The sequence below is a fragment of the Cydia amplana genome, chromosome 19 (genome assembly GCF_948474715.1).
Source record: "Cydia amplana chromosome 19, ilCydAmpl1.1, whole genome shotgun sequence".
NCBI classification, from domain to species: Eukaryota; Metazoa; Arthropoda; class Insecta; order Lepidoptera; family Tortricidae; genus Cydia; species Cydia amplana.
The window spans coordinates 1,961,544-1,984,201 of record NC_086087.1 but is presented as its reverse complement, the minus strand read 5'-3'; the positions used below and the strand labels follow the sequence as shown (position 1 = coordinate 1,984,201).

Here is a 22,658-nt window from a genome sequence, read left to right as displayed (position 1 = left end):
CAAATCCCACAGTTTTTAATGTAAATGCTTGATTTTCTGATGAAAATATATAAAATTCTATACATATGCCTTTAAAATTTGAGGAGTTCCCTCGATTCCTCATGGATCCCATGTTCAGGACTTGAGATTGACATAAATGTGCCTAAAAACCTAAATTGCTTAACAAACATAACGAAAAGGACAAATCGCCAAATGCGAACTATGCGTCGTTGAAGAGTTCCGTTATGATCATCATCAGCAGTTCCACTTCATCAAATGCGACAGTTTTTAATGAAAATGCTCGATTTTCTGATGAAAATACAAAAACCTCTATACGCATATCTTTAAGATTGGAGGAGTTCCCTCGATTCCTTGTGGATCCCATCATCAGAACTCGAGCTTGAAAAAAATTTGGCTTAAAAACTTAACTTGCTTAACAAACATAACGAAGAGGACAAATCGCCTAACGTGAACTATGCGTCGTTGAAGGGTTCTGTTCTGATCATCATCAGCAGTTCCACTGCATCAAATGCGACAGTTTTTAATGAAAATGCTTAATTTTTTGATGAAAATACAAAAATCTCTATACGCATGCCTTTAAGATTTGAGGAGTTCCCTCGATTCCTCATGGATCCCATCATCAGAACTCGAGCTTGACAAAAATGTGGATTAAAAACTTAACTTGCTTAACAAACATAACGAAGAGGACCAATCGTCAAACGTGTACTATACGTCGTTGAAGAGTTCCGTTCTGATCATCATCAGCAGTTCCACTTCATCAAATGTCACTTTTTTGAATGTATATGCTTGATTTGTTGATAAAAACACAAAAATCACTATATGTATGCCTTTAAGATTTGAGGAGTTCCCTCGATTCCTCATGGATCCCATCATCAGAACCGGGTTTTGACAAAAACGGGACCAATCTGTATGCATATACATACAATCAAAAAAAAAATTTTCAAAATCGGTCCAGTAATGACGGAGATATGGAGTAACAAACATAAAAAAAAAATAAAAAAATACATACAACCGAATTGATAACCTCCTCCTTTTAGATTTGGAAGTCGGTTAAAAAACTAAATAAAGGGGCAATAGCTATGATGCCGCCATCTATGCAAACCTTTGACAGTTGCCAACCGTGCCTACCCCATTGTTGAACAATCCTTTAGAGAAGCTTATTACCCGTAGTAACATTTACTCATGCATGATATGATAGATACGCAGGCTTTAAAAAAATCAGAACATCGCATAGAGATTTAAATGTCACAGTTATCGCAGTGACTTGACAGGTTAAACAGTCGTGTAATAAAATAACCCCAAACGTAGGCATTCTTGTTTACCGAGCAAACTGTACTGTTCTCTTCAATTAGAAAACATTTTCTGAATACGCCAGCAAGTTCCACATTTTCTGTTGGAATGGACCATAGACCATACTTTCAAAATAAGTTAGGGCTACGAATAATAAAAACCGGCCAAGTGCGAGTCGGACTGACAGTTCCGCACCATCAATAAAAAATAGAGCAAAAAAATCGTGTTTGTTGTATGGGAGCCCCCCTTAAATATTTATTTTATTTTATTTTTAGTATTTGTTGTTATAGCGGCAACATAGATACATCATTTGTGAAAATTTCAACTGTCTAGGTATCGCGGTTCATGAGATACAGCCTGGTGACAGACGGACGGACGGACGGACGGAGGGGCAGCGGAGTCTTAGTAATAGGGTCCCGTTTTTTACCCTTTGGGTACGGAACCCTAAAAGCTACACTGGTCAATGGGGTTGGCCGGTCGAAGTATTTAGCAGATTGGAACTGGAATTATTTATTTATTTAAACTTTATTGCACAATACACAAAAATAATGTACAAATGGCGGACTTAATGCCTAATGGCCTTCTCTACCAGTCAACCATCGGGCCAAACAGAGACATGTAAAATTGGTGCAAGGGGAAAAAGGAATTTACTTATTAGAACTTATAGTAAACAACTAAACAATTAATAATTCTGATAAACTACATGTAGAATACACAAATAAAAACACTAGAATATATATAATTAATATACTACTACATATTTCATACATACTCATAATATATAATACTTATAATGATGAACGCTACTCGAACTCTTGTTTCAGCAGATACTTAGGTATGTAGCAACCGCTTGAAAGCTAACTTGCTCGGGGCTTGTCTTATATTGAGAGGGAGTGAATTCCAGAGACAACTCGCCTGGACAGCAAAGGAGTTAGTCATAAACCCAGTGCGGTGAGCAGGAATTGATAGTTTGAGAACACGAGATGTACGCAACTCAACTCCAGGGCGAGGGGTGTCAAACGGGAACTTATTTCTTAGATATCCAGGAGCAGAAGGCTCAAACAAGATTGAAAATAGGATATAAAGTATTCGAAGTGAATTATCAAATTTTTGTTTTTTTAATTTAAATAGAAAAAGGGGCAAGCTATGACGGCGCCATCTATGCAAACCTTTGACAGTTGCCGTCAACCGCTCGTTAATTAAAACCGTGCGCCTAGTCGCCTACATTTCTGTAAAATATCTTTGCTATTGATATTTTCAAAGGCGTTTTAGAGTCGCAATTAATAACAACAGTATTTTAACAGCACATTTATTAATCAACAATAACAATATTCTTAATTTTAATAGTATAATTATCTAGGTGTATATGTATAATTAAATAATATAAGGTGTATTCAAGGATTTCCAAATACACCTTAAATAAAACAGCATTTGAATGAGATTCGATGAATACATGTCAACAAAATATCGGTTATTTATCTAATATTTTATTATGATTTAAAATATATGTACCTAATTAATAAATAATGCCTTTTTTCTCGATTTTAATTTCATAGTTGTTACCTATGAAATTTTATATTTCATCAAATTTATTTCTTAACACTTTCGCTACGACATCGACAACTAGTATATTTTCATATTTAAACATACTTTGCATGGCGACTTTCGACCTACTATATTTTTGTCACGATTCGCTGGCTGAACTGCAAGCGATTTCGACATTTTGAAATTTTTACTAATTTCAATCATTTTAATTGCATTTTCTATTATGTTTCAACAATAACAACTAGCACTACAGATAAACAACTTATAAAACTATTTCTAGTATTGACAGATATCTAGTTTTTCTACCTTAAATAAACCAAATAAAATAAATATTGAGAACACGCCGGGCATTGTAGTATTTTTTACATAGCTTGGGTACGGTGACGGATGACATCTCATACAATTTATAATCTTAAAATGAATATATATATTCAGAAGAGCAGAGCTGTCAGCGTACCCAAGTATAGTATTTAACATTTGTTAATTGTTAAATACTATAGTATAATTTTGTAGAAAATCAAATGTAAGTATACAAACTGTCTGACAATCGACAACAAGAGGTAACCAAGGAACTAAGAAATTACAAAAATAATCTATTAAATTCAAACGGCAGCATACATTTTCTAAGCGTGTCTAATCCTATGGAATCATTTAAAAATTATCACAGCAATTACTAATAGAGAGTAGAGGGAAGTAGTCTTATCCTGTAGCCGCCCAGAGACCTATAAAAAGGTCTCACATTCCATTCTATTTTGAACCTTTATTTTGACTAATCAAAATTGAATTTGTCTTGGCAAGTTTTGAAGTCTGCGTCTGATCGGCTAGAGGAGGACGCTTGATTATTACGTTCATAACTTCTTTTATAAAGACACGTACCTTTATACAATTTTCAGTTTGTGTCAAAAACGTAAAGGCCCCAGTACACAATGGGCCATCGCCGGCCACTCCAAGGGACGCAGCCATGCGGTAGAATGAGATAGCAATATCACTTGCTCCCTCTAACGCATAAATGCGTCCCTTGGAGTGGCCGGCGCTGGCCCATTGTGTACTGGGGCCTTAACAAGACAGTCGCCATCAGATATATCGGGGTAGCCAACGTGTTCACAAATACAAATAGGTACTAATAGGTATTTAAATATTTTTGAGCACTTTGGCCGCTCCGATATATACCTATGATGGCGATTGCAGAAGTATGTAAATATTTCTAAACTGTTCAATTCTATATAACACCATTTTTAGTCTTAGTTTTTTAAAGCACCTCCCTACTCTCTTCTATGAAAAATTCTAAAATAGTTTCTAAGAAGCCCGTATTGGCGCTAGTGTCACTACACTCACTACTTCTTACAATCGAGTTAAGAAATTTAATGGTTAGTTCTAAGCTATGGCAGTGATATACTAATAGTTAGACAGTTGTAATAATTAGTTATAAGCATAGCATCGATTGTAATTTTTAGCTTTCCATCAGAAAAGGGTCCGTACGATTTATGTGAATTAAGGGACCTTTTTATCAGAATTTCTGTTGGAATTTTAGATGGAAACGACCTTGTTGCACTTGAAGCGTAAGAACCCTTCTGTAATGGAAACCCACATTTACTGATTTGCTTTTTATAGGTATTTGTTTCAATATGTAGCGATATATAGGATAGGTAGGTATACAGTATAGAATAGTATGGTTTAGTACGTAAGTCCAAGAAACAAACGCTTGAAGTAGACAAAAAAATATGTATATTTTTTTAAAAGTCTATCTAGACGTATTTTAAGGCCACTTACAATTTATTACAAAAGTATTTCAATTATAGTTTCATTAACTCTGCGCAAATCTAGTAAGTAGGACCTTTTAATTTTAGTGTCCTAAATTTGTTAGGTTAGGTACTTGAGGTAGAACGGTTTCCTTTTCCACGCCGTGTCAAACACAAAAGCTGTCGCACAGACGCCACATCATTGAAGTGTCAAAACTGAAGTTGAACTTTATGTATATGCACGTAGGTCCATGTTGCTCTGTGGTCTGTGACCGATTAATCGGTCTTTGGCGTTGAACCTACGGTGCGGATATATCGGTCATCGGCGTCCAAAAGGTTAAACCATTCTTTTGAATCCTGAACATTTGCGTTTCTCAGTTCGAACATAAGAACTGGGTACTTAACCGACAAAAGTCAATTACGTCGAAATTGCTCGTAAAAAACTAACAGGCGTTTCAAGTATGCGAAAATTCAAAAAGATATCTATTTTTAAATTAGAATACGTAATAGTTTGTATTGTTTTTGTATATTGTGGTCCGAGAAATTTCGTTTCATTTTACAAAAACTATAAATCTTTTACATTTTATGTTTTTTGAAAGATAATAATGCACCAATTCTGTACTGTAGTTAATCACCTTATGTATAATGTTTTGACCCATGGTTCGATTTGTTTTAACTAATAAGTGGACATTTTTCTTCATCGATTTTTTTAACAAATGACCCATATTTTTTTTTATTACTAGGAATCATGTAAAAACCAGCAAGTTCTATAATTGAGAACCAGCAAGTTCTATAATTTAGAACCAGCAAGTTCTATAATTGAGAAAGCGAGCTTATACCTATAAATATTCCTTGTGCGCGTCTATATGCATTTGTATCTACATTAATTTTTGTTAGTTACCAGATCTACTTCGCAATTCTAATTCTAACGATTTCCTGAAATTCTAAAAAAATAATAATATGGGGTGAGCATGAATAGTAGTGAGCCGTACAGGAGCCCCCTGTTTGATAACGCGAAGTATATATATGTCAAGTTTAAGTTTCCGATTTAGGCCGCTAGATGGCAGACTCTACAACGCGCAGAGGTGGGTGAACTGTAGGGGGCAGCACATGCAATTTAATTTAGTATCGGTCGATTCAACAAATTGGCGTAAGTGAAAAGGTAAATTTAACGCGCTCTTAAATTCCTTCCTGTAGTGACCGACAAAAAAATAAACTACAATTTTTCTCGTTTGTTCTATGATTTGAAATTTCAAGTGTATACAATACAATACAAATCCTCTTTATTGCACAACCTCAGAATAAATGTACATGGAAACACAAATAATACATGAAGACAGAGGTAAACAACAGGCGGCCTTATCGCTAAAGAGCGATCTCTTCCAGACAACCTTTAGGTAGTGGAGAAATGAAACCGATATAAAAATTAATAGTGTATAGTGGGTTTAAAAAAATTCAGAGTGATTCATAATCACAAATTCAAGTTACCTGACTGCACAGATGTATGTAGTTTAATGATGGTGTCCAAAGATAAGTCTGTAAGTGGCATTCATGAACATGGAAACTGCCCGGTCGATCGGAGTGACTATAATGGGAATGCAGGCCAGACCGACTACCACAGGAGCGTACCGCTGCACTGCTGGGGGCACCTGTTTACCTTTCAGGGCTCGGCCTGTGTAGAAGACGATCCTGAAAAAATAAACAACGGGTTGCACTCAGGGAGTGCCAGCAGAAGTGAAAACTTAATGCCTAGTGCAAAATGCACTATGTATAATTGAGGTTAACGCCATCTAGCGTTATTTCATCGCATTACTTGAAACCCATAAGCACATCACTGTTAGTACTCGAGTTATATTAATACCAGTTAGAGGGAAACTCACTAAGTAGATGGCATTTAAATCAATAAAGAAAAACTCATTGTAACAGTTTTCCGATCAGGTCACGTGTCCGTCTTACGTCTTACGGTCACGTGACACCTGTTACGAGTTTAACATTTTTTCCCCATCACAAAAAGTGCACAGCGACGCTAAAGAAGTTTTCATTTCAAAAATTTTACTCAAACACTTTTTAGGGTTCTGTACTCAAAGGGTAAAAACGGGACCCTGTTACTAAGACTCCACTGTCCGCCTGTCTGTCTGTCCGTTTATCTGTCCGTCTGTCTGTCACCAGGCTGTATCTCATGAACCGTGCTAGCTAGGCAGTTGAAATTTTCACAGATGATGTATTTCTGTTGCCGCTATAACAACAAATACTAAAAACAGTATAAATCTTTAAGTGGGGCTCCCATACAACAAACGTGAGTTTTTGTTTGCGTAATGATACAGGAACAGGACCCTTCGCGCGCGAGTCCGACTCGCACTTGGCCGGTTTTTTTAATACAAAAATCCTACTCCAACTTCAACTTCTCTCCTAAAATCCAAGTTGCACCGTAAGGGCCACCCCACATCTAGCGTCTTTCGAGCGTCGGCGTCTACAACTCTATGGCCGCTGCTCGACGCAACGTCGACGCAACTGCACAGCGACGTCATTTTCCATAGCGCTGACCAGACGCCGACGCTCGAAAGACGCTAGATGTGGGGTGGCCCTAACTTTGCATCAATTTAAACAAAATTACCAAACAAAGTGAGTAAGGGTAATAATTTTAATATTACCTGTTGATGGTGATTCCGGGGATGACGATGGAGGCCAGGGTCTGCCAGATCAGGGCGTCGCCGGTGCCAAGAATCATGCTCGAGATTTTACCGTCCCTCTGATAAATTAAATTAATTTATTATTGACATCCTTGTATCCTAGGGCTGCCATCTCTATTAATTCGCCGAACCCGGACAAAGACTTAAAAACCCGGACATTTGGCATAAATCGCATTGTTTCCCCGGACGTGTCCCAAAATTAAATTATTAAAAAAATAATCGCTTTATTTTTCATTCGAAAACACTTTTTGAAAACCCCCCTGGAACAAATCAGGACAAATCCGGAGAAAGTGGCCTAGTTGGTAGTGATCCTGCCTATGAAGCACTACACATTTTATACACTTACCCATCTTCATCATCATAACTTAAGAACTTTGCTCTTGTCGGTGGAGTAATCGCCAATAATTTCTTCCTTGTGCCAGTCTTTTAATTTCCTCATACGCATAATTTTTAGGGTTCCGTAGCCAAATGGCAAAAAACGGAACCCTTATAGATTCGTCATGTCTGTCTGTCTGTCTGTCTGTCTGTCTGTCCGTCTGTCTGTCCGTCCGTATGTCACAGCCACTTTTCTCCGAAACTATAAGAACTATACTGTTGAAACTTGGTAAGTAGATGGTAAGTAGATGTATACCAATAAAATTATTTGTATTTGTAAAAAAGAAAAAAAAAATTAATGGAACTTAAGAATCCACTTTTTGTTTAGGTAATAAGACTTATATTGTGTACCATACCTATAGTTTATAATTAAGTGAATAAGTAATAAATAATTAATATTGTCCTTTGCTGCCTGAAACACAGGGAATCCTAGTTCAGGCATTTGTAAATCACTTGTCTTTATAAATTATTAGTCTTTAAGAGCAACCACTGTACTATACTTTTCTCAATAAAATTATTTGTATTTGTATTCTGTGAACCGCATTAAGATTTTCACACAAAAATAGAAAAAAAAACATTAAATTTTTGGGGTTCCCCATACTTCGAACTGAAACACAAAATTTTTTTTTCATCAAACCCATACGTGTGGGGTATCTATGGATAGGTCTTCAAAAATGATATTGCGGTTTCTAATATCATTTTTTTCTAAACTGAATAGTTTGCGCGAGAGACACTTTCAAAGTGGTAAAATGTGTGTCCCCCCCCCCCCCTGTAACTTCTAAAATAAGAGAATGATAAAACTAAAAAAAATATATGATGTACATTACCATGTAAACTTCCACCGAAAATTGGTTTGAACGAGATCTACTAAGTAGTTTTTTTTTTATACGTCATAAATCGCCTAAATACGGAACCCTTCATGAGCGAGTCCGACTCGCACTTGGCCGCTTTTTCATTTAGCTGAGATAAGTAATTCTAGGTTTCCCTTCTCTTGTCTTTTCAATCTTGCCTCCCAAGATGTTAGGAAAAAGTTGTCAATACAATATGTCATATCAGGTGTCCTACCATCATGCCTACCACTTACCCATAACATCTTCAAACTCTTGTCAGCAGTGTCAGCGAGCACATAAGCCCCGGCCACCTTGTAGCTGAGGTTCACCAAGTTGCGGGAGACCAGCGGCCGGAACGCCTCGCCGACCTCGTTGGCATAGCCTGCAACATGGACCTGTTCAGCGACTATTACATCACCAGCGATGAACAGTGAGTCCACCCTTTTTTTCTGTTTTGGCTTTTGTTAGGTTAGCCAATGTCAAGTTGTGAAGGTATTCAAAGTTAGGGAAACAAGGAATTAGGAAATATACGGATAAGGAATTTGGAAAGGGAAGGATTGGTTTTACTGTAATATATATAATTATATTTATATGTATGCTATATTTTTATATCATTCTTTTCTAAAAATACTGATATGATTTTATAAATATCATACGAGTTACTACCTAACAAGCAAATTATGGATGTAAGAAATGGGATGTGTCCAATAGTCCACCTTTATGATATCTTTGTCTTATTCTGTTTGTATTTCATGGTTGTTAAATAAATCATATAATTATGTATCATAATTACTTTATATGTACATTCATCCGCTAATTCTAAAAATCATCCATAATTCTGTCAAATTAGTCTTATTTTTTAATTACCCACATTCTAAATGCTTTGGAATTACCCGTTACTTGTTTAGGTATGACTATTATTATGGAGAAAGCCACAACAGCAAATAAGAATTAGGGATTGTAAATTTATTTAAGAACTAATGATATGTGTGTGTAACTTCTAATACAGTCAGATATAGACATGGTACACTCTGCTTTACGACTTATTTCAACTTTAAATTTTATTACTTCTAAACTGATAGGTAGTTACTTATGTTACTATTGATATTAGGTATAAAAATCATTAGATTATTTAGATATAAGTACTAAAAAAACTGGCCAAGTGCGAGTCGGACTCGCGCACGGAGGTTCCGCACCATCAACAAAAAATAGAGCAAAACAAGCAAAAAAACAGTCACCCATCCAAGTACTGACCCCGCCCGACGTTGTTTAACTTCGGTCAAAAATCACGTATGTTGTATGGGAGCCCCACTTAAATCTTTATTTTATTCTGTTTTTAGTATTTGTTGTTATAGCGGTCAGATATTATAGGTTTCTCCTATGGCAAGTATATTGACGAGCAGAGTCGGGTGAGGAGTTAGTGGAAGTTAAACACCTTATGTGTGCTAGTATAAGAACATTCTGAACGTTTATTCTCTAAATGCCTATTGTTTTATACACGTTAGGTTGCGCTGACACAAGCAATATGCGTTTATGTCGCAGTAAACCAAAGCGTTACTGCTAAACACTAAAATTGGACATTCACCACATTACACCTCCCCCGAACGTTCCTCTCACCGCCGGGGTGGCAGAAGAAAAAATTTAAACGCATGTTACTTGTTTACAATTTTTTCTGAAATTAATAAAAAAAATATGTTAATAAATTGTATAGGTAGGTATAATAAAACAGTCTTTATTCAGCTTGGTACTTATGTGTCGTATTAATGTCGTAGTCCTTGTAAAAAAATCGTTATCTTTTAATAAGAAAATATTATCTTCACTTAAAATGTTATCATCTCTCAAACGTTAAAATATTAATTAACTTCCTTTTCTCATCTATATATATAAATGCAAGTGTCCTGACTGACTGACTGACTGACTGACTGACTGACTGATTCATCAACGCAGAGCCGAAACTACAAATGCTAGAAAGTTGAAATTTGCACACTAGGTTGCATTTATAAAGTGTACACGAGATAAGAAGCGATTTTGAAAAATTCAACCCCTAAGGGGGTTAAAAAGGGGATGAAAGGTTGTATGGGGTACAAGTTTTATTTTAAGCTAGGAATTTGAAACTTTGTAAAAATGTATTATATTAAAAAACAAGGAAACTAATTTCAGCGTTTTCGAAAATTCATCCCCCAAGGTGGTGAAAAAGGGGTTGAAAGTTTGTATGGAGATCAAATATTTTTGTGAGTGTGGGACTTGAAACTTTGTAATTGAGGATATTATTATAAGACACGAAAAGTAATTTCAGCGTTTTTGAAAATTCATACCCTAACAGGGTTAAAAAGGGGTTGAAAGTTTGAATCCATTACAAATTCTTTGAAACTTCTTAGAAAGGCATAATAGCCGATTACAAAAAAAAGTAATTGCGACGTTTTAGGAAATTTAACCCGTAAGGGGGTTAAAAAGGGGATGAAACTTTGTCTTGGGGTGCAAATTTTATTTTAAGCTAGGACCTTGAAACTTCGCAAAAAGGTATTAAATTAAAAAACAAGAAAACTAATTTCAGCGTTTTTAAAAATTCATCCCCCGAGGTGGTGAAAAAGGGGTTGAAAGTTTGTACGGAGATCAAATATTTTTGAGAGTGCGGGATGTCAATCTTTGTATAAAGCCATATTATTAGAAATCAAGAAAAGTAATTTCAGCGATTTTAAAAATTCAACCCCTAACGGGGTTAAAAAGGGGATGAAAGGTTGTATGGGGTACAAGTTTTATTTTAAGCTAGGAATTTGAAACTTTGTAAAAATGTATTATATTAAAAAACAAGGAAACTAATTTCAGCGTTTTCGAAAATTCATCCCCCAAGGTGGTGAAAAAGGGGTTGAAAGTTTGTATGGAGATCAAATATTTTTGTGAGTGTGGGACTTGAAACTTTGTAATTGAGGATATTATTATAAGACAGGAAAAGTAATTTCAGCGTTTTTGAAAATTCATCCCCTAACAGGGTTAAAAAGGGGTTGAAAGTTTGAATCCATTACAAATTCTTTGAAACTTCTTAGAAAGGCATAATAGCCGATTACAAAAAAAAGTAATTGCGACGTTTTAGGAAATTCAACCCGTAAGGGGGTTAAAAAGGGGATGAAACTTTGTCTTGGGGTGCAAATTTTATTTTAAGCTAGGACCTTGAAACTTCGCAAAAAGGTATTAAATTAAAAAACAAGAAAACTAATTTCAGCGTTTTTAAAAAATAATCCCCGGAGGAGGTGAAAAATGGGTTGAAAATTTGTATGAAGATCAAATATTTTTGAGAGTGCGGGACTTAAATCTTTGTATAAAGCCACATTATTAGAACACAAGAAAAGTAATTTTAGCGTTTTTAAAAATTCATCCCTTATAAGGGTCCATAACGGGTTGAAAGTTTGTATAGGGTTCAAATTTTATTTAAAGGTAGGAACTTGAAATTTCGTAAAAAGGTATTTTATTATAAAACAAGAAAACCTATTCAGCGTTTTTAAAAATTCATCCCCCGAGGAGGTGAAAAGGGGTTGAAAGTTTGTATGGAGATCAAATATTTTTTAAGAGTGCGGGACTTAAATCTTTGTATAAAGCCATATTATTAGAGCACAAGAAAAGTAATTTCAGCGTTTTTAAAAATTCATCCCTTAAAAGGGTTAATAAGGGGTTGAAAGTTTGTATAGGTTTTAATTTTATTTAAAGCTAGGAACTTGAAGCTTCGTAAAAAGGTATTTTATTAAGAGAAAAGAAAACTAATTTCAGAGTCTTTGATAATTCATCCCCCAAGGTGGTGAAAAGGGGGTTGAAAATTTGTATGGAACCCAAATATTTATTTGAGTGCGGGACTTGAATCGTTGTATAAAGGCATAATATTAAAAAACAAGAAAAGTACTTTTAGCGTTTTTAAAAATTCATCCCCTAAAGGTTTAAACGGGTTGAGAGTTGGTAGAGGGTTCAAATTTTATTTAAAGCCAGGAACTTAAAACTTCGTAAATAGGTAGTTAGGTAGTAGGTTTTATTAAATAGTGGACTTGAAAATCTTCTGGGGGTTGAGAGAGATTATATCGAGAACAATTTTATTCAGTTAGGGGCTTGAAACTTCGTATTAGGTTATTCTGTGGTATTATATATAGCCAGGTTGTGAAAGACAAATCTCATGCGTTGTAACAAATGATTAACCGTCCCTACTGCTATCTTTTGCTGCATAATGTTCTAAGCTAATGTAGAATTTATAACCACCAATATACAAATCCACGCGTACGAAGTCGCGGGCAACAGCTAGTAAAATATAAATCTCCTGCTTTAAAAACATTTACCTACTCTTCATCTTTAAAACATTTACTATTCAACTTTAAAACATTTAAAAACATTTGGTATTCAACTTAAAAATATTCACTCTCGCTGTTTATAGTTACGGTATCTCCCATAATTCTGACAATAATATAAACTAATGCCGTATTAAATGTTAAGCCTTTCACGGACACCTATAAGGTCGACTATGATCAAGGACATAACTGGATTGCGCCTCTGTGCGCACCCTTCACCTATCAATGCTATCCATAGCAATTCTTCAATTAACACCTAGGGCATGGTCACCCTTTATCAACTCTATAAAATGGCATATCAGGCCAGGCTGTACGGCTCTGCCTGTACCTAGAGACACAAATACATTAAGACAATAAGTCTCCTACAACTTTCACGGAGGATACTGTATATCACACTATGATCAAGTACGAAGGACTAGTGCTCTAGCTATAAGGTCACATTTTATAAATAAATGTGCCTAAACACCTTAAAACTTTCAAACTTGTACCGTACTGTAAGCTTTCTATAAAATAAACATTATTATTTAACTTCCAAAATTAAAAAAAAAAACGATGTAATAAATCAAACTTTCGCTGTATATCAGGTGATCAGTCCGACACGTAGCTAAAGTATCAATCATTACTAAGAAACAATAAAATAATTTTATTGAATTGAGTTGTTAATTATTTAATCGTTATGCGATGTATCAAATTTCATTCATCGCTTATTAAAATATTCTAACTCGCGGCAAAGTCTCGCGGCCTAGTTAAGTTTTCTGTCGACGTGCGCACAACGTGTGGCACGCGCTGCAAATTGCAACATACATGATTGAGGATACTATTCGACACTTTTAATTTATATATTATATTATGACTTCTTATGAAAAATTTTTATGCTCGAAACGAAATTGAGTTTAGCGACAACCTTTAATAATTATGAACGATTTAAATATGACTGCTACTGAATTGGAAAAAAATGCTGGCTTTTAGAGAAAATTAATTAAAATCATAAATTACATGTAGGATTTACATCCTATTGCTGCGTGGCTGGCCGTCCTCGGCTTCGTCTTCGTCCGGTCCGGTGCGAGTTCGCGTACGGCATTCTTGCTGCTGCTGGCGTGGCCTGGCGAGCTGGCACCTCCATGTGGCGCTCGCTTGACGCTTCGTATGGCTGGCTCTGCTTACGACGATGTTAGTGAGCCGGGATAACCCTGGACTCCTCTTGAAATGGGCCGGGATAACCCTGGACACTTCTTGATTTGCGAGCCGGGATACCCTGGACAGCGCTCTTCGGTCTTCTTAATTTCTTTTCTTAACGCGGTTTCCGCTTTTTGATGTTGGTTGGTTCTTCTCAGGTTGTTTCTTGATTCTTGATAAGCTGGTTGGTTCTGACTGCGTGGATTGGTGTTGAAAAAGTGGTTCTTCTTTTTTTTTTTCTTGCTTGATTTTTCCTTCTTTCTTGAGTGTTAGTTCCTTGTTGGTTCACTGGTCTGGGTCGCCATCAGATGACTTGGTAGTCGGAGGGTCGAAATGGAGTTTAAGTAAAACCAAACATTACCGAAGTTGTGTTGTATTCTCGGTATCCAAGTATAGAGAGCCTGAGAGAGAGATCCTGGCAGGGTCGCCATCAGATATTATAGGTTTCTCCTATGGCAAGTATATTGACGAGCAGAGTCGGGTGAGGAGTTAGTGGAAGTTAAACACCTTATGTGTGCTAGTATAAGAACATTCTGAACGTTTATTCTCTAAATGCCTATTGTTTTATACACGTTAGGTTGCGCTGACACAAGCAATATGCGTTTATGTCGCAGTAAACCAAAGCGTTACTGCTAAACACTAAAATTGGACATTCACCACATTACAGCAGCAACAGACATACATCATCTGTGAAAATTTCAACTGTCTAGCTATCACGGTTCGTGAGATACAGCCTGGTGACAGACGGACGGACGGACGGACGGACGGACGGACGGACAGCGGAGTCTTAGTATAGTTTGTAGCTTTCTAATAGAGCCCGAAGGCTAATCCTATTGTCTATTGTTAAGTAAAACCGCTCGTGCCACGTGCCACAACCACCTGCATAAAAAATCGGTACTAAATGCTACAGAACCAGTCTAAAATGTGTCATCGAGATGCGTAACAAAGGCGCGTTATCGGAGAGCGCACCTACACTGGTTTTTTGAGCGTTGGACTAGCCCGCGCTCAGGTGCCAAATAGAATAATTAGGACCCTTTTTTGCAGATAAGTAGCACGTGCGGTTTTACTGAACAATAGACAATAGGATAAGCCTTCGGGCTCTACTAGAAAGCTACAAACTATAATAGGGTCCCGTTTTTACCCTTTGGGTACGGAACCCTAAAAAACTGCGGACTAGGGAAACTTACCTAAATACCGCACTTTAGTATCGCGGAAAAAGTCCCTATCGTTACCCATACTTAAATGGTATTATGTCAGGACCAAATCAACTTCCGTGGTGCCCCCGAGGCGGCTTACACTGGTTCAACTCATTGACGGCCTTCAAGGCTGTCTCATACACTAATTTATTTATTATTAAGACCATTTACGCTAACAGATGTTAGGTAACAGTTTTCAATCCATATTTGGCTTTTATATAATTTCCTTTTAGTTTTATGTAAGCACAGGGTTTAGGTTGAGCATGAGGTTGTTTTGATGCGGGTTTACGTGAATTATGTTACATATTTTGTAATTTTGAGACTAATCTTTTTGAATTTTGATAAATTAGTACTGTCATTTTGATTAAGTGAAAATAGTGAAATTTCGTATTTGAATAACACTATTTTGATAAAATTAGTTTCATCAATAAATATAAAATAAACTCTATATGTAAACAGATAGGGTGTATTTCTTAGCAACGTTTTGTCAGCAAATAAATGTAACTAGCGGCCAACGCCAACAGCCTGTGTGTCAATTTGACTTTGTGATGTTGCCATATCATAAAAATACTTCAATGTTATTGTCAAGTATATTTTTTTTATTCATATTTATTATAACTTACAATATTACAATTACAATTATTTACCTGTGATTTTAATTATTCACAACAACTGTTAATAAACCCATCGTACCTAGGTTTTTTTAAAATGAATAAACTAAAATCAGTTTGAAGCGAGAAATGAGTGAGTAGTGCACCAAATCGTAGTAGCGCAGCGATGTTTTGCAAAGTCAAAAACAGCTGTTTTTGCGCCCTTGACGGAGGTGCTTGTGACAATGACTTAGGTTATGTTATTAATTTGCAAAATATAACTTAATAACTAATGGACTTATTACAAAAACTATTAGTGCCAGTGAAAATAAGTGTTCTTTAAAATTAGTTCTGTGCGTATACAATCATGGTCATTCACCCACCATTTATTTATTAAGTTTGCGATATTTTTGCGTTTTAGGCCATTCGATTTGATTCTATGGTGAGTCTTCCGTATTTTCTGCTGCAAGTACTTTGACAATTAACCACTTGGTTCAATTCAAACGTATATAATCATATTAATCATATATAATTGATATAATTTAATAGCATGTAACTACATAATATAAAATTATTCGATTTAGTTAAAATTATAAATTATTACAAGCACGCTTTGCCTCCCCATAAACTTAATATTTTGGTATATTTATTTATTTTACCACTATTAACGTTTTTGTGGATGTTTTAAATTGAACATTTGTTAACTTTTAACAGTTTTAACTTCAGTATATCCAAGCAGTAGGTATCTAGTGATGGCCATAACGAGTTAATAACGTTGTTGACAATGTCGATATTCTAAAGTAAAAAATAAAAAAAAAACATAAATTGTTGATTAGCCTACAGTAGATTAGGTCAAGTGTATGTGAGACACATGTTAAGACTAAAATAATTATACTTTTTTAACCACTTTCATTTTCTAAATAATTATCATTATAGTTTTCAATAACTACCTAGATATGAAAAATATTATTAAGTAATTTAATAGGGAGTATTTACTGCAATATTCTGCCGCCAGAGTGCAGCACTGGCACAAACTGTAAACTGTATCCTATATACTATGCCATAAACAGTTTTCTTTTCTGACAAGTTTTCACAGATTGTTTGTGATGATTAAATATCACATTGATGCATCAAGTCAAGGTGGTTTGTTTACTGTTTGTGCTAGTAGCGCCCTCTACGCAGAGTTATGCGTACTATTCCCTATTTACCTACAGTATTATATAAAACTACAGTTACAGTTAGTTAGTTATTGTAATGTATGCCACAATAATATACAAAATTAAATTATATAAATGTATTGCACATGTTACTTTTGACTGAACTTCATAAACGAACCTGAGACGTATCGAGCGTGACATGACACTCGTAATTTAAAACTTATGTTTACACGTTCCAGTCACGTGTTGTGCGCTGCACCAGTGAACAACATTGTTGACCTCCTATTAGTCCCTCAGTTGCATTTAGATCTGAATTTCTCATAGAACATATGCAGCAAGTAGGTAGGTATAGGTATCTAGGTATACTGAACTAACTCCTAGTAACCTCGTAGTAAAGTCAATCATATTTCGTACTTTTACTTTTTTTTATAAAAAAAAATAACCCGTGTAAAAACAAACGTCGCATACCTAACCAAAGACCACCCCACACTAGCGTCTTCCTAGCGTCGGCGTCTAGTCAACTCTATGGCTGCTGCTCGACGCAACGTTGGCGCAACCGCGCCGCGGCGCCATTTTCCATAGCGCCGACAAGACGCAGAGAATAACTTGAGTCATACTAAACTCCTAAAACAACGGAAAAACCCTTATAATTATTTTAATGCGATGTGTGATTCATATCTCAAATACTTAATGCGAAATGACCGCGAATAACCTGTTCGTATTTTTTATTCGCTTTGCAACGACTGTTTTTCGAATGACGTGTTAAGAGGTACCTACCAAGTTGAGAATTATAGCCACGCAAACCTTTGTAAGAATATAAATGATATAATTTTAAAACTGCCAAATGCAACCTACTTTGCTTGTGGAGCACAGTTTCTATTAACTTATGTTCTCTATGGTTTGCGCAAAAGTTTTAGCGCCAGACTTTCAATAAAATGAAAAAAAAAAACTGCAATATTTTTATCAAGCAATGTACGTTGTAATTAATATAAGATTTAAACAACATATAATCTCAGGTTTATCTGAAATCATGTACGTACGTATTATTTGCTTACGTATTTCTCAACATATGAAGTGTGGATAATGTACAATATATCTCATAAAACTAGGAATAAAGATACTTTATAATAAACAGCGTAGTTAGATTACTTAGACCCACTATCGTAACTTAATCAGCAGATTATCTGTGACTGTTTGCAAGAGCCAGACAGTCTTAAGCCTATTAAAATCATGTATAAATGCTAAGCTACTCATAAAATAAATCTTGTACACAAACAGTAAAAGTTGTCTGGTTAACTATAACCGTAAGTAGAATATTTAAAATACAAGATAGGATTAAGTATATATTTTTTAATAATATTTTGATCGTTATGTCGTAGAGACTAGAACTTATTTAGTAGAGAGTTAAAATAATAACTTCGTCTTATGTCGGACACATAATAATACAATGCAAATCGTATCGGATCTACGAAACAAAGAAAAGAAAGCGTAATTTAAAATGTTTGCTAGTGCTCCCAATGAATAGTATTGCGAGTTGCAGAGGGGCTACCGCGAAAACCGAATTTCGCAAATTGCGGGCATTTTTTTTGTCACTCTAACTACGCCTTCATTGGAGTAAAAGAGAAAGATCCCCGCAATTTGCGAAATTCTGTTTTCGCGGTAGCCCCTCAGATTGCACACCTGGAGGTATCTGATTACAGTAGAATATGGTATTGTGATAGCGCAAACTGATATGCGATCTCTTTCAACAGGAAAGGTATCACACACTCTTGACTTTTAACTACGATACATTTACACTACTTCATTAATGCCAGAGAAAATCAGCATCCCACCGTCTATCCTTAGCTAGTCAGCCTATCTTGTCAGCTTATTGTTCGGTGTATTTATACATCTCTTTCGTTTTACTTGGGCTACTCGTAAGTCGTAACACATGAAACCATCTCCTGTTTGTTTTAATTCAGTAGCAAGATTTAGGTACAGAGACTATGCATCGTCACAAAGACTTTCATGTTAAATGAAACTGTAAAATATCTGAAACAAAGAGTTATCTGATTATCATGGAATCACCCGTATTCGTTTTTAGGGTTCCGTAGCCAAATGGCAAAAAACGGAACCCTTATAGATTCGTCATGTCTGTCTGTCTGTCTGTCTGTCTGTCCGTCTGTCTGTCCGTCCGTATGTCACAGCCACTTTTCTCCGAAACTATAAGAACTATACTGTTGAAACTTGGTAAGTAGATGTATTCTGTGAACCGCATTAAGATTTTCACACAAAAATAGAAAAAAAAACAATTAATTTTTGGGGTTCCCCATACTTCGAACTGAAACTCAAAAAATTTTTTTTCATCAAACCCATACGTGTGGGGTATCTTTGGATAGGTCTTCAAAAATGATATTGAGGTTTCTAATATCATTTTTTTCTAAACTGAATAGTTTGCGCGAGAGACACTTCCATAGTGGTAAAATGTGTGTCCCCCCCCCCCCCCGTAACTTCTAAAATAACAGAATGATAAAACTAAAAAAAATATATGATGTACATTACCATGTAAACTTCCACCGAAAATTGGTTTGAACGAGATCTAGTAAGTAGTTTTTTTTTATACGTCATAAATCGCCTAAATACGGAACCCTTCATGGGCGAGTCCGACTCGCACTTGGCCGCTTTTAACACCTAGATGTGATATATTAACGAATGTGCTAATTTCCTGGTGTCAAATCAATAGGATGATAAGTATAGCTACCTACTTCGAACATGGATATATTGATTAGATTGGATATTCGTATGCTAGTTACCTATTAATATTGACTCCTAAAAACATTATGTTCTTCAATAGAAGTATAATAATTATTATTATTTAAATGAATATTTATTAGTTAATATAATATTATAACTTATAACCCAATAATTTCCACTGTGCCTTGGGATAGATAATCAACAAAAACAATAGAATTACCGCTCCTAACGCGAAATGCGTGACGCTACTAAGATTCAACTGCCACTTTCCAATGCTCTATAATTAGTACACAAGGGCAATGTCGCTGCCATTGAGCCTAATATTGTCTGCGACAGTTGCTGCCCAGTACAAATTTATTTAATAAATCTATGTATACTACGTAAATGTTTGGCAACGAAATTTGTAACTATCCTAAGGAATCGTAAGCCATTTACAGATGTAGCGTATAATTATTTTACTTCGTATTTTCACGGAAATTTACGAACGTGTCTTGCTATTTTAGTCAGTCTCGGAACAAAAAGTACTTTGACAATGTAGAGCATAACAAATACAAACATTTCTGACAATATCTATACGAAGAAAAACAATTATGCACTACATCTGTAACATATTTAGAAACCGCTATTGATTTCTCAAATGATACATGACATTGACATTGGCAGTGACCTCTCCCACTAATCTTTATAACACTTCGATAAAACGTAACTTTTGACTCTACATTAATAACATCGATAATGTAGTTTTTATAACAACCATTTTACAATAATTTCTAATACTACCTACAGCGTCCTTGACTTTTCTTAAACATTTTTGTAAATTTACCGGTATTTAGTCTGCGCACGTGCTGTGCAATACAATTCGAGACAGCTATTGTACTTTTCTTCAATATTTACGAGTATAGTGAATTTTGGAGTTTTATGTAAAATTATGTAACTCTATGCTAAAATCAAATAAACGATTACATAAAAGGATACCTTATTAAGTAGTTTCCATTGATCATACGTCATATATTATAAGTTATTGCCATTGATAATACATATAATGTATGACGCGACGTTTCATCATTTGATCTTATGCCCGGAATGTTACTGTAACTAGTAAGTATTGAAGTAAGATAAAATTTACATTGAAAATATTTCAATATATTTAAACTCAACAACTACATTTGTTTTTGAAGTGAAAACTTCTTTAGCGGCGCTGGGCACTTTTTGAGGTGGGGAAAAAGTTATAAACTCGAGTGCGTAAGGACCGTAACGACCACTCAATGACATAATTCAATAAAGCTACATCTTGATGAAATCGCTAATAAAAGTGAACTCTAGTACTGGTGAATAAAACTCAAAATACCATGACCAAATATATTTAGATGCGAGGTCTGCAGTCTGCAAGGTACTTTACAATTTCTCGAATTTTAAACAAATAAAGCTACATCTTGATGAAATCGCTAATAAAAGTGAACTCTAGTACCTACTGGTGAATAAAACTCAAAATACCATGACCAAATATATTTAGATGCGAGGTCTGCAAGGTAACTTTACAATGTCTATTCCAATTTTAAACAATTAACGCTACAAATTTGAATTTCGAATTTTAAACAAGCGTAAGGCCCTATTCGAATGGCAGCTTTTTCAACGCGCATTAAAAAAGCGTTTGAATGATACAAATCATACAAATATATAAGGATACATGTGTATTAATTCACACGACTGCCACTGTGACTGATGATAGTGATGATGGCTTGACCGTCTGTGTAAAATAGCGAATGAAAATGAGTGAGTACTTTATAAATATCCTAGATGAAAACCCGGCTTCGCTCGGGTGAAATGTAGATATTTCTGTAGTTATCGGTTCTCAAGGAATATTAAAGGCAAAGCAATGCATAGATTTGTATAGCATCGTTCATTGTGTTTAATAAATATAGGAAATTAAAACTGCAAAAGTCAAGAAAAAATATGTTGACGTAAAACGCTTCGTATTCGTAAGACGGACACGTGACCTGATCAAAAAACTGTTGCAATGTCATTGAGTTTTCACTTCTGCCGGCACTCCCAGAGCGCAACCCGTTGCTTATTTTTTAGGCTTTTTATTGTTAAACAAAATAGGTAAACTTGTATTTAAGGGCTCAATATAACAATATTTCTGCTAATTATGCTATTATTTAAAACATTAAGGTCAGACGTTTGTGTGTCTACTAACGTGCTAATTGGTCTCGTATTTTCCTTGTAGACATAGTATCGCGCTAAGATATTCGTACATAAAATGTAGGTATGTATAAAATCAAAGTTGCTCAGATTAACATACTATTGCTAATCTGAAGAAATCTTATCATTATGAGATAAGTCTATCATATCATATGTCCTAATATTATAAATCGCCTAAGTCCTTCAATATATCTTAAATTAAATTGAGTGCATTGTTTCGTTGAGGTTCCTTGGTTTATAAATACATAATGGTTTATAATTACACATACATACTTTATTTTACATTAAATGTTTCAAGAATAAGTTTTTTTTTTATCCTATTATCCTGGATTTACATTTTTTTTGGCTGCTACCTTTGTTGCTCTGCCGCCTAACAATTTACTAATTCTAATTACTATCAACAATATTAATTGGCATCAAGTGATAGCATCTCATCGTAATTAGCTAGATAATGCAAAAACTGCATCAAATTATAAACCGATTATTTTAAAATCGGTGAAACAAGAAGTTATTGAGAAATAATACCGAACAATTTTTGAGCGTTTTAGGTTATAGGTAATTAGATGCCCTTTTTTCCCCAAAAAAATATAAGAAAAAGAACGGCTTTTACAAATGTAAGGAAGTTTTTAGTGGTATACTGTATTACTGTATAGTGTGTACGTATATAATAGTAGTTTATGCAACAGTGATATAATAAGGGTTCTTAAAACTCAAGGGTCGAAGTTACAAAACGAGACGTAGTCGAGTTTTGTAAAAAAAGACCCGAGAATTTTAAGAACCAATTATGAGCTGTTGCATACATTACTTTTT

The 22,658-nt window shown here is 35.2% G+C and overlaps 2 protein-coding genes across 6 annotated transcripts in view; one reads left to right on the top strand and one right to left on the bottom strand.

Moving 5' to 3' along the window:
• Positions 1 to 22,658, top strand: part of LOC134657220 (prestin) — a 68,263-nt gene that overhangs the window by 3,092 nt on the left and 42,513 nt on the right. For 2 of the 5 annotated variants that reach the window (XM_063512785.1, XM_063512784.1), the window contains exon 1: positions 15,936 to 16,109. Coding sequence is in view for 3 of the 5 variants with exons in the window: in XM_063512786.1 (XP_063368856.1) it covers positions 8,859 to 8,899 (41 nt within the window). In the remaining 2 variants the exon portion in view is untranslated. Of the gene's footprint in view, positions 1 to 8,744; positions 8,900 to 15,935; positions 16,110 to 22,658 lie in introns of those variants that run through there. The other 3 variants (XM_063512786.1, XM_063512787.1, XM_063512788.1) reach the window with 3 other exon arrangements.
• On the bottom strand, positions 6,068 to 15,501 carry LOC134657269 (mitochondrial fission process protein 1). The gene is made up of 4 exons (XM_063512846.1): positions 15,158 to 15,501; positions 8,724 to 8,851; positions 7,226 to 7,323; positions 6,068 to 6,263 (listed from the first exon to the last, which is right to left on the bottom strand). Exons 1-4 carry the CDS (start codon positions 15,204 to 15,206, stop codon positions 6,086 to 6,088), a joined length of 453 nt encoding a protein of 150 aa, XP_063368916.1. The 5' UTR covers positions 15,207 to 15,501; the 3' UTR covers positions 6,068 to 6,085.

Coding starts and splice junctions, on each gene's coding strand:
- LOC134657269 (XM_063512846.1), bottom strand. CDS start 15,206: ATGGGTAACGATAGGGACTTTTTCCGCGATACTAAAGTGCGGTATTTA. Junction 7,324..8,723: donor AGAGTTTGAAGATGTTATGG/GTAAGTGGTAGG, acceptor TTAATTTATCAG/AGGGACGGTAAAATCTCGAG. Junction 6,264..7,225: donor CCCGGAATCACCATCAACAG/GTAATATTAAAA, acceptor TTATTTTTTCAG/GATCGTCTTCTACACAGGCC.